At 43.8% G+C, this 16,011-nt stretch overlaps 1 protein-coding gene across 7 annotated transcripts in view; it reads right to left on the reverse strand.

Moving 5' to 3' along the window:
* Positions 1–16,011, reverse strand: part of RBM26 (RNA binding motif protein 26) — a 946,655-nt gene that overhangs the window by 472,510 nt on the left and 458,134 nt on the right. For 5 of the 7 annotated variants that reach the window (XM_033948169.1, XM_033948166.1, XM_033948165.1 and 2 more), the window contains exons 13-15: positions 3,542–3,670; positions 3,105–3,140; positions 2,681–2,752 (exon numbers count right to left, since the gene is read on the reverse strand). In XM_033948169.1, the coding sequence (XP_033804060.1) occupies positions 2,681–2,752; positions 3,105–3,140; positions 3,542–3,670 (237 nt within the window). The remainder of the gene's footprint in view (positions 1–2,680; positions 2,753–3,104; positions 3,141–3,541; positions 3,671–16,011) is intronic. The other 2 variants (XM_033948167.1, XM_033948168.1) reach the window with 2 other exon arrangements.

Here is a 16,011-nt window from a genome sequence, read left to right on the forward strand (position 1 = left end):
AGTTGTTCAGGCCTTTGCCAAACATTAACTGCCCCTTAAAGTAGCCTTGGAAGTAGAATCACCAGCCCATTGTCTGATCCAGAGCATTCTGTGAGCAGAGATGGAGTACGCTGACAATTTTACCAAAACTCACATAAGGTCATACAATACATTAGCAATACAATCTGTCCCAGCCAAAAGAAGTTGAGGAGGAAGATCTACAGCCTTATTCTCCAGGGTGCACAATTGAGAGAAACAGGTGCATGTGACAAAGGATGTCATCAAAGCAGCTTTGATGCCTAAAGCAGTTGTGTCAAAGAGATTCCAGAGGACCACATCCACATGGTAGTCATGCATATCTTTTAGCACCATACCTTCACTGGATAGAGATGTGCATTTAGTTGCCTGCACAACCAAAGAATCTAGCCTGGGCTGACCCAGAAGCTGCCGATACTCCTATGCCAGAGGATACAAGATTAACATGATTCTGGCTATTTTAAGAGCCCCTTCTGGTGAATCAAACTGCTCTGGGACCAGAACGCTCATATTCGGGTACCAGGGAAAGGTAGCAGACTGCGAGCGCACACCACAAAGCCAGCCAGGGGGAAGACGTGGACGAAGCTGGCTGAATGACTAAATTCAACTCCTGCAAAGATTGAAAAATAAAATCCGGCAAAGCCAGAGACTTGAATAAACGCAGAACCATGGGATCATCCCCAGGTTCCAAAAGCCTCAGATCCGGCACACAGTCACTGATTTCCAATCCCAGGAAGTGCTGCGCCTATAAATAAGAGGTCAGCAAGCTGGTCATCCTCATCAGGATCCCCCAGATCAGAATCAGGCATCACAAGAACAGTGGCTGGTTGAGCTGAGGATGTGTCCAAAGGAGCAACTCCACTGACAGATGCCTCAGAAGCGGATTGGAACTGCAAGGGGGAGAACGCTGACTTTGAAACTTGTCCCACAAATATTTCATAAAGTCCAAGAAAGTGTCTGGCTCCTGGGGCGTAGAGTCACTTTTTGACGACTTAACTTTGCATCTCTTAGGTTGCAGAGGGTCTGTAGCCAAACACATGGAACTAGCAGCCATGCCAAGCCCCAAATGTAAAGAAGGCCACTCCACAGGGCTAGCCGAGCATTTAGTCGCCTGCTTCAGCAGGGGAGAGACTAAGCTTGATGCATGAACACTCTGAAAACGCTAAAATTGTGCAATCCTGGCAAGAATCCACTTGAGGAATATCCAAGGACTCCAGCCCAACAAATTTTGAGGCAAAAATTTCAAATTTGGAGAAGCAGGGAGCTTTTGAAAAAATAAATAGCTAAAAAATCCAAGATGGTCGCCATCAAGAAATTCATGCCAAAACTGCAATATTTTTTATACTTACCAAAGTTGAAAACCAGCAATTTTAGGATTTTTCAGGTGGAGGAACACAGGGGGATATGCAGAAATCTTGAAAACCCCACTTTTCAAACCTCCCCACGATTCATCTCACAGGCTGAAACAGCCTGTACTCACTGTGACCTGTTTGTGGATCTGTGCTGCAGCCTGCCTTAGCTCACCAACAGTAGCCGGATGAGAGAATCACTGCCTCAAGCTGGGAATGCCTCTGCAAAGTTGATCTTTGGGCTGCCAGTCAGACCCTAAGCCTGACTGCACCTCCATTCTTGCGGACCAACGGATGCGGATCAGGGCAGGCGGAGGAGAGAAAACACAGCCAGAACCCTACGAGACATCGCCGAGTCTCCTAAGAGAGCCCAAAAGCCTGTACTCGATTCCTGTTTAACAGCAGGCGACACTACTTTAGAGATGGCCCTGTCTGGAAAGGAAACTATGCAGGCTGTGTGTTCTCAAAGCAGTCAGAGCTGAAAAAATGCTCCGAGCACCAGAAACCCCAAAAAAGGGATGAAAAATACACTGAATAAAATAATGAATTGTGGAGAGCAGAACAAACACTCCTGCAGGCACATGTGCAGAAAGGAAGAACTGCAGGTGGAGCTAAGGAACCTAGTGAAGTATAGCAAAGGCAAAAGGAAAAATCCAGAGTGGATTCCTTCTGCAGATGGCATACGGCCATGGGGATACTATCCATCTGTCTAGAATGTCTCACTTATTGCACTAGAAAATTAGTTTCTGTCTCTTATTGTATTTCATGCTCCCAGAGTTTTAAGTACCATATCTCACCATCTGAAGCATTTAAGAGCAACACAGGAGCCAAATAGATGCTGAGACTACATAATTTCATAGTGAAACACACAAACAACCAGATCATGTGGGAATATTTTTGTTTGAAATAGTATCTAAGCAGGGTCAACTGCATGTTGTATAGATAAGATGATTATTTCAGTGTATTTAGAAAAGAGGATGAAAATAATACTTGAAAAATAATTAAAATGTCTAACAGATATTTGAATAGCAATACAAATGTAGATGACAGATTAAAGAGATTGCATTAATTTTAAAAGATAAAATTATTGACCCTGACACATTTAAAATAAAAGTACCAAATTTTTAATGAATAAATTATAACATATCAGTTTTGAAAGGAATTTAAGCCTGCATGCTTATATCTGAGTGTCAACCATTTGGACATGATTCTAAGATGTAATAAGCTGATATGTAAGGTAAAAAAAATAAAACAATGTAAGCAGCAAAAAGACAGCAAAAATTGAAGATAAATTTAAATGATGCAATTTTTCTTACTTTTTCAGTTGTTGCAGTAGCAGGTTTAGACACAAAACCCAATCTTTCCTTCACAGATAGTTTAGTTACACTCTAAAAATAAGTCATATAAGAAATAAATGGTTCTCCAACTTGATGCAGAACTGTATGATGAAGAAAAATTCAAGCTTTCATACATGCATGTTCTGTACATAACTCAGAAGTTAAAACACAATTATATTGAACTGCATACATGTTCACATTGCCTCAGGTAATACTTAGTTTACCAGCTGAGGTATAAATTATGATAATCACAGAAAGGAGCTGTGACAAAGAGTACAAGACTTCAGGCTATAAGGTATATCCCACTTATTGTCAAAACAAAAGCTAGGCTGGAACATATTTCTTTGCAGTGCTAATATATTTTTTCCAAAACTCTAAAGATATACTGTACATACTTTCTTACCACAAAGGCAGAATGTGGCTCCAGTCTATTTTTCATCTAATACAATAGAATTTGAGAGATTCAAACTGTTAGATTTCAGAGGGACAAATCTATAAGGCTGAAATGTTTTATACATTAACATTATTGCATGCCTTAATAGTAGTCATAAGTTTTATAGGACAAATATATGTCATTAAATCTTAGTTCTCCCAGGTGAGTCCATCCCTTGTTTTACAGTAAAACCACAGCTATTTAGGATCTAATGATTAGGTCAACAACATTTATGAGAATAATTCTAATTTACACTTATATTATCAAGTACATATGATTTTGATGCTAGACTGACATCCCAAAAACTGATCCATTAATAAAATTTGTTTCAAACTTCCATCTTCTAAATTACTTTTGCAAAACAAACGAGACATAAAACTCTATAATTATAAATGTAATATAAATACCTGAGCAACCTCTGAATTGGAATTATGAGTCCCTGTAGGGTCAATATTAGATGAAGGTACTGGCCCTAATCGCTCCTTCACAGATTGCTTCACCACAGCTAATGTAGGTTGCGCAGTAGGCTGTGAAATCTTGAATAAAATAAAATAAAATGGCTTACTACTACTAGTACTACTTTTTATAGTTTCTGTATCATTACATTAGTGATTTCTAGGTGGATTACATAAGAATTGTTATGATAATAAGAAGAACATTGTTAGGATATTAAAAAGTATTTAATAGTTTGAACATTTTCTAATTTGCTGAGGAGTAGTTGGTAATTACTGGAGGAGTTCGGAATATGTTTGGTTGTGTTATATTGGTTTTATGTATTTTTTGAACAGTAGGGTTTTTGTTTCTTTTTTGAAGGTTTTGTAGTCAGTGGTCAAAGTGAGCAGATTGGTGAGTTGTCGGTCCAGTTTCGCTGCTCTGGTGGCCCGTAGGTTATCATACATTTTTCTTTGTTTCACCTTTTTGGTTGGCGGGTGTATGAATATTGTGTGGGTTCTCCTGTGTCTGTTTGAGGTAGATTGAGTTAGGTCAACTGTTCCAGTAGGTAGGGCTGTCTCCGTTTATAGCTTTGAAAAGAAGGCAGTGGAATTTGAAGTGTATTCTGGTTTGTATTGGGAGCCAATGTGAGTCGTGGTATGCTTCTGTGATGTGGTCATATATCACTGCTAGACAACAAGTAGCACTGTACATAAACATATACGAGACAGAGCTTGAAATCTATTCAAAACTAATAGGAGAAATAAGTGATTACAGAGTTACATTTATTATGGAAATGATTAAAACATGATATTCAACAAGTGAATAAGGGGTCAAGAGTTAAAAGCAGCCTTAAAAAGTTGGATTTTAGACTGGATTTGAATAGAGCCAGACAAGAAAGCAAAGTTATTTATATATAGAAGATGTTTTCCAAGAACAGCAGGACATATGTTTTCACATGTGGATGATGTCATCAAGTGAGTATGGCACTATGCTGCCCCATATTCCTTTCTCTTCAACTTTTTCCCAAGACTGACCATGCATATGGCTAATACCTGTCCAACTCACAAAGTGTCCGTAGGTGGATATAAAGCATAGAAAATTCAACTCTTAGGGAAATATGTGAGAATATCTGTCCTGCTGTCCTTAGAGAACACCTGCTAAAGGTGAGTACAGGCAGTCCCAGGTTAAGAACAAGTTCTGGTTTTTTAAGCCATTTTAAAGTTGAATTTGTATGTAACTCAGATTATGTACAGTACAAAGTCTATAAAAACATTAAACATTAAAGAAACAGTCCTCAAAATAAAGTACTGTAGTTTAAATAGAAAGAAGATAGAAGGTTTACACTTATGTTCTTCATCAGTCCGACAGTTCCCTCTCTACCACCACCACATCCAACATTTCTCCCTCTCATCTCTCTTCTCCATACATCTGTACCTCATGTCTCTCCCACCACCATGTCCAATATTTCTCTCCCCTCCACTCAACAATTCACCTCTTTCTTCATTTCCCCATGTGCACCATCTCTTTCTCTCAGACACCCATGTCCAACAATTCTCCCTTTCTATTCCCTCCCCAACTCAGATCCCTCATTCCCTCCATTCTTCCATCCTATCTCCCATGTTCATGCTCCCCTCCCTCCCTCGTGTCCCCAAGTTCATGCTCTCTCCCTTTCTTCGTTCCTTCCATCCTTTGTCCGAAGTTTGTGCTCCCTCTCTTCCTTCTATATATCAACGCAACCCTGCTTTTCCCTTCCAATGCCTCCCTTCTTGTCCAAACGTGCCCTTCTCTCCGTTCTACGTCCAAAATTCGAGCCTCCTTCCATCCCATGGGTGTTTACCTCCTCTGGCCAGCTGCCTCCTCCCAGCCACACTTTTCTTCATAAAGCCACGGTTCCTGCTCGTAGCCAGCGGCTGACCCAGAAGCATTCACTCTGATGTCAAGAGGGAAGGATTCCTGGTCAGCCGAATGCAGGACCCCGGTTCATAAGTACGAGTCTGACATAAGTCGGACATTTTTAACCCGGGGACTGCTTGTAACTTTGCCTTCCCAGGGACAAGCAAGATTATTCTGCCCCCAAATTCATGGAAACAGTTTGTTTGTGTTTAAGTTTATATTAAGCACTGCCTAATGCAGATTCTAGTACCTATGACTTTAAACAGGATAAGACTACAGAATGATGTAATTGTAGTTCTCTTTGAGATAGGCATTGCCAGACCACAGGGACAACTCTGCATATTTTGGGATGCTTTCTACTGGTCTCAAGGTTTCTATCATACTGGGCTCTACTCCTCTCTGCTTTGAGAAATCTGCGGCTGGCACTCTATGATCCAGTCAAATAAATGTTGAAGATAGCATTGTGTCTTACAAAAAAGATACTTACCTATAGAAGATATTCTCCGAGGACAGCAGGAATATAGTCTCACATGTGGGTGATGTCATTCACAGAACCCAGTACAGACACTACCAAATGTACTGTTACTTTTAGACATTGCCCATACATTCCAGTGCCTTCCTGCCTGATGTCGGCTTGCAGTACACCTTCGTTCAGTAACAAAGCTAAGAAGTCAATTAGGGGATGTGGCCGAGTTGTGAGAATATATGCCTCCTTCCTGTCCTCAAAAAACATCTGCTACAGGTATTTTTGCTTTCTCTGAAGACAAGGATGCATTATATTCTCACATGTGAGATTCCCAAACTGCCAGGATCATGGCCCTGGAGAAGGATAATGGATATATAAACATGAGCCTGGCGAAACCCAAAAGAGTTGCAGGGAAAGTTGGTGATCAGGAAGTAAAATTATTCTGCAGAACCGCTTGTCCCAATAGAACAGATACTTACCGTAACAGGTGTTATCCAGGGACAGTAGGCAAATATTCTCAACATATGGGTGACATCATCCATGAAGCTCCGATGCAGACAGCCTCGCAAGCAAACTTGCTTGTAGAACTTTAGAAAGTTTGGGACTGCCGCACAGCGCATGCACCTTCCCGCCCGACGTAGGGCACATGTCTCCTCAGGGTCTCTTCAGTTCAGATAGCTAGCTAAAAAGCCAACCAGGGGAGGTGGGTGGGCTGTGAGAATCTGCCTGATGTCCCTGGATAACACCTGTTACGGTAAGTAACTGTGCTTTATCCAAGGACAAGTAGGCAGCATATTCTCAACATATGGGTGACCTCCAAGCTAACCAGAATGGGATGGTGGGAGTGTTGGTAATTCAGGAGAATAAATTTTGTAATACTGCCTGGCCAAAGTGGCCATTCCGTCTGGGAAAAAAAAATCCAGACAATAATGAGAGGTGAATGCATGAACCGAGAACCAAGTAGCAGCTTTGCAGATTTCCTCAATAGGAGTAGATCTAAGGAAAGCTACAGATGCCACCATGGCACTAACTTTATGGGCTGTGACTCAATCCTCTATATGCAGTCCAACCTGAGCATAGCAGAAAGAGATGCAAAAAGCCAACCAGTTGGAGATGGTTCTCTTGGAAACTGGATGTCCCAACTTGTTTGTATCAAAGGAGACAAAAAGTTGAGGAGATCTCTGTGGCTTAGTCCTTTGCAAGTAGAAAGCCAAAGCACGCTTACAGTCCAGAGTATGAAGAGCTGTTTCTCCAGGAAGAGAATGAGGCTTTGGAAAAAAACACTGGAAGAACAATGGATTGATTGAGATGAAATTCTGAAATCACTTTACATTACATTAGTGATTTCTATTTCGCCAATACCCTGAGGTTCAAGGCGGATTACAAAAGAAGTTATCTGGACATTTCCAGAGGAATTGAAGAGAAGAGCGAGTTGTTTCAGAGAATTGGGAAGAGTCTTGCAGCATTAAGTTTGTCTTCAAGGATTTCTTGAATAGCATTGTTTTTATTTATTTTCTGAATGATTTGTAGTCTGGGGTCATTATCAGTAAATTGGAGAGTTGGTGGTCCAGTTTTGCTGCTTGTGTGGCTAGAAAGCCATCGTACAGTTTTTTTCGTTTGACGTCTCTGATCGGGGGATGAGTGAACGGTTTGTGGGTTCTCCTATGTATGGTTGAGGTAGTTTGGATTAGGCGGTTGTTAAGGTAGGCTGGGCTGTCTCCGTTTATGGATGAGTACGGAGGACCACCTTGTCATGATGGAATACTTTGAAAGGTGGGTCCGCTACTAAAGCTTGTAGCTCACTGACTCTGCGAGCAGACATGAGAGCAATGAGGAAAACCACTTTCCCAGTGAGATATTTTAGATGAGCCGAAGACATTGGTTCAAATGGAGGCATCATCAACTGAGCAAGAACCACATTGAGATCCCAAACTACTGGAGGCGGTTTGAGAGGAGGTTTGACACTGAAAAGTCCTTTCATAAATCCGGAAACCACAGGTTATACAGATAGTGATTTCCCTTCTAGTGGCTGATGAAAATCTGCAATTGCACTGAGATGGACTCGAATGGATGTTGATTTGAGGCCTGATTGAGATAAATAAACAGGTAATACAGAACTGAAGACAAGGAGGTAGATTGAGGCTCCTTGTGATGAAGAGCGCACCAAGCAGAAAACCTAGTCCATTTCTGATTGTAACATTGCCTAGTGGTAGGCTTCCTGGAAGCCTCTAAAATGTCCTTGACAGATTGAAAAAACTGTAGATTGGCAGTTATGTTGAAAGGTACCAAGCTGTCAAGGTGCAGAGACTGCAGGTTGGGATGAAGTAGAGAACCCTGACTCTGTGTAAGTAGAGATGGAAAAACTGGTAGAAGTAGTGGCTACCTGCTGCTGAGCTGAAGTAGAATGGAGAACCAAAGTTCTATGGGCCACTGAGGAACTATGAGAATCACGGTGGCATGTTCGTATTTGAGTTTAACGAGTGTCTTGAGAATGAGAGGGAATGGAGGAAACACATATAGGAATCTGCAAATCCATTCCAGAAGAAAAGCATCTGCCTCCAGGAGATGAGGAGAGTACATCCAGGAGCAAAACTGAGGCAGTTTGATGTTGTGGGGAGACGCAAAGAGATCTATCTGAGGAGTTCACCACTGAAAAAAATGTGATGGAAAGGTGGCAAATTGAGTGTCCATTTGTGAGGCTGTAGAAGAAGACTCAATTTGTCTGCTAAAAAGTTTTTCTATCCTTGAATATAGAAGGCTTTCAGAAAGATGTAGTGATGAATTGCCCAATTCTAAACCTCCTGAGTCTCCTGGCAAAGAGAAAGAGATCCTGTTCCTCCCTGCTTGTTGACATAGTACATGGCGACTTGATTCTCTGAACAAATGAGGACTACTTGATCGTGAAGATGCTGAAAAGCTTTGAGAGCATTGAAATTCACTCTGAGTTCCAACAGATTTATGTGACACTGACGATCTGTGATGGACCAATGCCCTTGAGTAAGGAGACCATCAAGATGAGCCCCCCCAAGCGTAGGTTGAGGAATCTGTCATGAAGACCTTCTGATGTGAGGGCATTTGAAACAGCAAACCTCTGGAGAGATTAGAAGAGTATCCACCAGTGAAGAGACTGTCTCAATGAAGGAGTCACTGCAATGTGCTGAGAGAGTGGGTCTAAAGCCTGAGCCCACTGAGATGCTAGGGTCCAGTGAGGAATTCTGAGGTGAAGTCTGGCAAAAGGAGTCACGTGATCTGGAGAGGTCATGTGACCTAGCAGAACCATCATGTGTCTCACTGAGAGTGAAGTGAGGGATGACACTTGTTGGCAAAGCTGAATGAGAGCATCCTGACATTTTAGAGGAAGAAATGCTCTGAGTTGAACAGTGTCCAGTACTGTTTCAATGAACTGTAGAGTCTGAGAGGGCTGTAGCTGGGATTTTGGAAAGTTTATTTCGAACCCCAAACTTGGGACGCTATAATAACCCCCTGAGATGTTGAATCTTTGATGAGCCAGTCGTCCAGGTACAGGAAAACCTGAAGATCATGGCTGCGCAGAGCAGCAGCTACTACCACCAGGCACTTGGTGAAAACTCTGGGAGATGATGCCAGGCTGAAAGGTAGCACTCTGTATTGAAAATGATGAGCTCCCACCCGAAATCTGAGAACTTTGTGAGAGGCTGGATGAATGGGAATGTGAGTGCAAGCCTCTTTGAGATCCAGAGAGCGTAATCAATCATTGTGATCTAGAAGGGGATACAAGGATGCTAGAGACAACATCCAAAATTTTTCTCTGACAATAAATTTGTTGGGAGCGCTGAGATTCAAGATAGGTTGGAGATCCTCCATCTTCTTTGGGACAAGGAAGTAAGGGGAGTAAAATCCCATGCTCTGCTGTTCCGGAGGAACTGTCTCGATGGCTCGGAGACGAAGTAGAGCTTGAGCTTCCTGAAGAAGAAGTGTGGTCTGCGACGGATTGGATGGATACTCTATTGGGGGAAGATATGGTTGAACCTGGATGAAGTGAAGAGAGTAACCTTCACTGATGATTGTTAGGACCCAGAGGTCAGATTTAATTAGTTCCCATCATTGGTAAAAATGATGGAGACGACCCCCAATGGGGAGGGGAGAGGACAGAGGTAGAACGATTGAGGTTATGCTCTGTGTTAGATGGTCAAAAAGACCAAGAGGCCTTGGGTGCAGCAGGGGTTTGAGGTTTATTCTGCCACTGCTGTTTCTTAGGAGGCAGTCTAGAATTAAATACTGGCTTTTGAGGAAAACGCCTCTGGTAAGATGGAGGAGGTCTATAACCCTTAGCGGTGGAAGGCTTTGGCTTTGGCCTGATTATGAAAGCAAACGACTTCTCATGCTCAGATAAAAGCTCTGTAGCTGCCTCAATAGAGTCATCAAACAACTCACTGTCCTGGAATGGGATGTTGGCCAGTCGATCTTGTAGATTCGGGGCCATATCTACAGTGTGGAGCCAGGCCAGATGGCGCATAGCCACCGAGAACGCAGTGACTCTAGAGGACATTTCAAACGCATCATATGCAGCTTGAACCATATGTATGCGAAGTTGACCCAGAGTGTGATGCATGTGTTGAAACTCTGGAAATCGATGTTGAGGGAGATACTTGAAAAAACAATGCATGGCGTTGACCAAATGCTTCAGATAAGAAGTAAAAACAAAGTTAAAGTTCAAAATTTGGTTTGTCATCATCGAATTTTGATACAGCCGACGACCAAACTTGTCCATAGTCCTGCCCTCTCGGCCAGGAGGGATGGTGACATAAACTTTGGCAGGATTGGTTCTTTTTAAAGAAGACTCCACGAGAAGAAACTGATGGGATAATTGAGACTTCTCAAATCCTTTACAATGGACCATCTTATATCGAGATTCCATTTTTGCTGGCACAGCAAGAATGGAATATGGTGTTATCAAGATTTCTTTTGAAAGTTTGAGAAAGAATGCCATTCATGGGTAATTTGAGAGAATCCCTAGGAGGATGAGACATACCCAGTTCTTCCAAATATTCCTTAGAGTATTTTGAGTCAGTTTTCAAAGTGATGTTAAGATCCTTACTCATTTGGCATAGAAATTTTGATCTGAAGAGGTATGACCTCATTGAGGAGAAGGTGAATGAGAGCCCCTCAAGGTACCTTTCACAGCAGATAATGAAGGTGGAGCCTCTCTGGAGTATTAATACCTGAGATCTGAATTCATAGGCAAAGATGAAGATGAACACCCACTTCTGGAATGTGAAGACAACCTCGCAGAAGAACTGGTGAGGCTCTGCAACAGATCTCCTTGACAAAGGAGTTGGTAGTCTTGAAGTCTCGATACCTCGATAAACAAGACCTGTCTCGATAAGAACACCTGGGCCTCAATGAAAGCCTCGACAAATGATGTGGACACGAATCACGGTCCTGTTATAGAGTCGGATCCAGCCTTGAAGATGAATGTCAAGGAGTCCTCGTCCTATGCCTCAAAAAGGGCAACGCCTTATGTGAAGAAGTAGGGCAGGAAGTCGTAGAATAACGTTGAGATCTTGAAAAAGACTCAGCTCCTTGTGTAGAGGTATCTCGAGGCATTCTTAAGGACTCAACTCCTTGTTTAGAGTGTGTAGAATGATCTTGAGGCACTCTCAAGGACTCAACTCCTTGCATAGAGTGTGTAGATTGAACTCGAGGCACTCTCAAGGACTCGACTCCTTGTATTACTGCTGAGTGCTCAGGCTGGACTGCAGGAAGCAGGAGTAAATTTGGCAAGCATGTTACCAAACTCCTGATGCAGAATAGTTTCCACCATATTCTGCAAAGCTGGCACCAAGACCACTGGATCCGGTACAATTGGTGTGGCTATGGACTCCTAGGAAGGCGGGAGTGCGGAAAGCTTGGTCTTGACCACCGTGCTCCTGACTGGAAATAGTATGGAGCCGTCGAGGAGATGAAATTAGAATTAAAAAAGGAACGGGGTTTTTAAAATAGGTACAGGAGGGATATGATTAAAAAGGTACAGGACCACCAGGCTGTTTGAAAAAGGGATGGCGGGGCAGGTTTGTTTTAAAAAGGTGGACCTAAAGATCACGTGATGCACTGAGCCAAGGCAGAAGCAGGCTGCCTGAGCTCCCGGGTCCCGAGTCCTGAAGCGCCCCTGTTATTAGCCTTTGGAGGTGAGCCGGGAGACAGTGCTTGCTGTGCACAATATATGGACAGATTTCTGTCCTCTCCTGCGTCGCCAATGTCCACCAGCACGGCGCTGACAAAATGGCGCCGGTCACCTCCACAGCCGCGTTCAGCAAATAGCGCTGGAGGCGCTGACGGCCCTTACTCAAGCAGTAACAGTGGCAATGCAGCCCAGCATAGAAAAACTTTCTGAACAGCTCCAAAAGCTTGAAAATCTACTTATGGAGACTACTAGCTGCACCACAGCGCTGGAGATTCGGGTTTCCAGCGTCGAGGATACACAGCAGGCACATGACACCATGTTACAGGAACTGCAGGCTCTGACTCAAAAACAAGCAGAAAGACTGGATGATCTTGAAAATAGATCCAGAAGATCTAACTTACGTTTCTTGGGGATTCCGGAAACAGTACCCGGTCCTAAGCTCCTGCAGGTGCTGGAGGCCTGGCTGACCAGTTCCTTTCCCTTGAAGGAGGGCCTGGGGCCTATTCAACTGGAGAGAGCACACCGGCTAGGCCGAGAACAAGCAAGAGAGGCGAGGCCTCGCATGGTAATAGCCAAACTTTTAAACTATAACCATAAAGTGGAAATCTTGCGCAAATATAAACAACTTCGGGAGACTTTAGCATTTGAGGAGTCTGAGGTGTGCATTTTCCAGGACTACTCTGTGGCCCTAAAGGAGCGCAGGAAGCAATTCTACCCACTTTGCTCTTCTTTGGCTGAAAAAAAAATACGTTTTCTCTTTTTATATCCAGCCACTTTGAAAATTTACCATCAGGGACGCTGGCAGGTATTTGAGGCCGCGGCTGAGGCGGCCCTTTATGTGAACAATCAGGTGTTGCCCCAGTTGGACCTTACATGAAAGAGCACATGGTGTGCTTCCTTGTTTGTCACATGCTCCTGTGTGCCTGTGGCATTGTGGATGCACCGGGATCTCCTGGTTTGGGGGAAGCCTGGATCTCAGATAATATGGCTGTTACTTGCTATTCTGGTTTAAGTTTGTTTACAATTTTGTGTTTTTTCCTGTTCTAGTTCAGAAATTGATATACTGTATATTTGAGCTCATCCTAACGTTCATTTGCTCTGCAGACTGCTCTTATGACTATTGTATTTACTGTATGGGAACTCGGGGCCTGGAGTGGCATTGTTTTCTGATCATTCACACCTTTGGGACCGCCTAGGGCGAACCTGAGGCTGTGACCACAACCATGCAATTGGGGAGAAGGTTGGGAAGGGGGGGGGGGTTGGGGTTCCAGGGGGGGGAGTCCTTGGCCTACGTGGTTGCTGCTGGTATTCTTTCAATTATTGGGAAGGGTGGGATCAGACCCTGCTGCGAGACTCCTGCACCTGACATTTACCATGGTACTGGTGCTGCTCGGGCAGGTCCTGAGCGTCATGTGGCTGCCCTGGGTATGGCTGGGAACCCGGGGTGGATTTTTTCCGCACTTAGCATTTTATATGTTTGTACTAGCCCCTTTTATACCTGCTGGCTAACACTTTGAGAATAGTATCCTGGAATGTTTCGGGCATTACCTCTCCCATAAAACGAACAAAAATTTTAACACAGCTCAAACGACATAAGGTCGACATAGCCTGTCTGCAAGAAACCCGACTTACAGACTTGGAACATCAGAAATTGAGGAGGTCCTGGGTAGCCGCAGTGCATGCAGCATCTTCAACTCATAAGCGGGCAGGGGTGGCGATACTGATTAGTAAGACATTGCCTTACACTGCGAAAGTAGTAGCCTCGGACCCACAGGGCCGCTACCACTTGCTGCAGTTGTCAGTAGGCACATATTCCTTTTACTTGATGAATGTATATGTACCTAATACCTATGACCATTCCTTCTTTGAGGGTCTAACTGCCATGCTTCTTGGGCGGGTTACTGATCCGGTATACACTGCAGGGGATTTCAATCAGGTGTTTGACCCGACTTGTGATTGTTCTCAGCCGAGACCTGGTGCGAGTATATCTCATACCAGAGGCCTGCCCTATCTTTGCGCCACTTTAGATCTGGTGGACCCGTGGAGAATTCTCCATACCACTGAACGGGATTACACACACCGCTACAGAGCACATAACACACAATCTAAGATAGATTACATCCTTACCACGCGCAGAGCATTTCTAAATGTGGATGCAGTGGTAATAGGCCCGGCGGTGATTTCAGATCACGCAATGATCTGGCTAGATGTGAATGTGGGCTTCGGTTTACGCGGACCTGTACGTTGGCGCTTCCCTAGTTATCTATTTTCTGATGACCATTTCAAAACATACCTAACGACTAAATGGGGTGAATTCCTAGACTTTAATGGTCAGCATAGCAATGATCCGACACTGTTTTGGAGCACGGCTAAGGTGGTGCTCAGAGGAGATTGTATAGCTTATGTAATAGCGCGTAATCACCGTTTGTCCCGGGGAATACTGCGGTTGGAAAAAGAACTAGCAAGCGCTAAGTGTCAGTATACCCTGTTCCCGACCCGCCACGCTAGGGAACACTTAGCTTCCGTGGAAACGACCCTCAACTCCTATATACATGAGTGCACGGTGAAAATGCTCTTGTATCAAAAATTTTGCTACCATCGCTATGGAAATCGGGCAGGGAAGTTATTAGCCCGCTTGACTTCCCAGGTGCGGGGTCACTGTTATGTTTTGGGATTGAGGGATAGTATGGGCCAATTTCAACACACTACTGAACACATTGCACAAATTTTTCAGTCCCACTTCGGGAAGATATATGGGCGCCGGGACTCAGGAGCTGAACCCCTTATTAAGGATTATTTCACGGATTCCGGTTTACAGCCGCTCTCTGACTCGGATGTTAGGTTTCTTAATGCACCCATCACCCCTAAAGAACTACATAAAGCTATTCACAATCAACAAAATTTTTCGGCTCCAGGGCCGGATGGCTTTACGGCAGAATTTTATAAACTGCTCTCAGGGCAGCTTAGTCCTTTTTTAAGGGACTATTACTCCCAGGTAATCCAGGATGAACATTTCCCAGGAGAAGCGAATGAGGCTTTAATCACATTGATATTGAAGCCTGGCAAAGACAGTTCTGCTCCCGAGTCCTATCGCCCAATTTATTTGCTGAATATAGACATCAAAATTCTGTCCAAAATCTTAGCTGATAGATTAGCGACCCTTCTCCCCGATGTGATTGCATCCACACAAGTTGGCTTTGTACAAGGTAGACAAGCAGTACACAACGTACGTAAAGCATTGATAGCCTTAGCGCACACGCAATTCCATCACACTCCTATGCTTCTACTCAGTTTGGATGCGGCACAGGCGTTCGACCAGGTCAATTGGACGTATCTCTTTGAAGTGCTAAATTGTATGGGGATATCTGGCTGGTTCGCCTCGGCATTACGCACTTTATATTCCACTCCAACAGCAAGACTACTTGTCAATGACATTATTACTGACCCAATACCTATTGAGAGGGGAACTCGACAGGGCTGTCCCCTGTCACCCCTCTTATTTCTATTGTACCTCAAACCCTTTCTTCGCACAGTGTCTCAGGACCCCGACATAGTGGGTGTGGACTTCGGGACTCATTCACTCAAAGTGTTGGCCTTTGCAGATGACCTATTATTTTTGCTAACTGACCCCGCTCACTCTGTTCGATATTTATTGCAAGCGCTTGACGAATTCAAATTTTATTCGGGATTTACGTTGAACTACCAGAAATCTATGGCCCCATGACACTACAACAGACATGGAGTGGTCACTTCCCATTTACGTGGGCTCAGACTTCAATTCGCTATTTGGGGTACAGATCCCCCGAGACCTTACGACCCTGTACTCCAGCAATATCACCCCATTGCTTCAAGACACCTCACAACATCTACAGAATTGGTCCACTTTTCCCTTATCGGTGGCAGGCCGGGTAGCCCTTTTT

Source organism: Geotrypetes seraphini, chromosome 6 (assembly GCF_902459505.1).
Source record: "Geotrypetes seraphini chromosome 6, aGeoSer1.1, whole genome shotgun sequence".
NCBI lineage: Eukaryota > Metazoa > Chordata > Amphibia > Gymnophiona > Dermophiidae > Geotrypetes > Geotrypetes seraphini.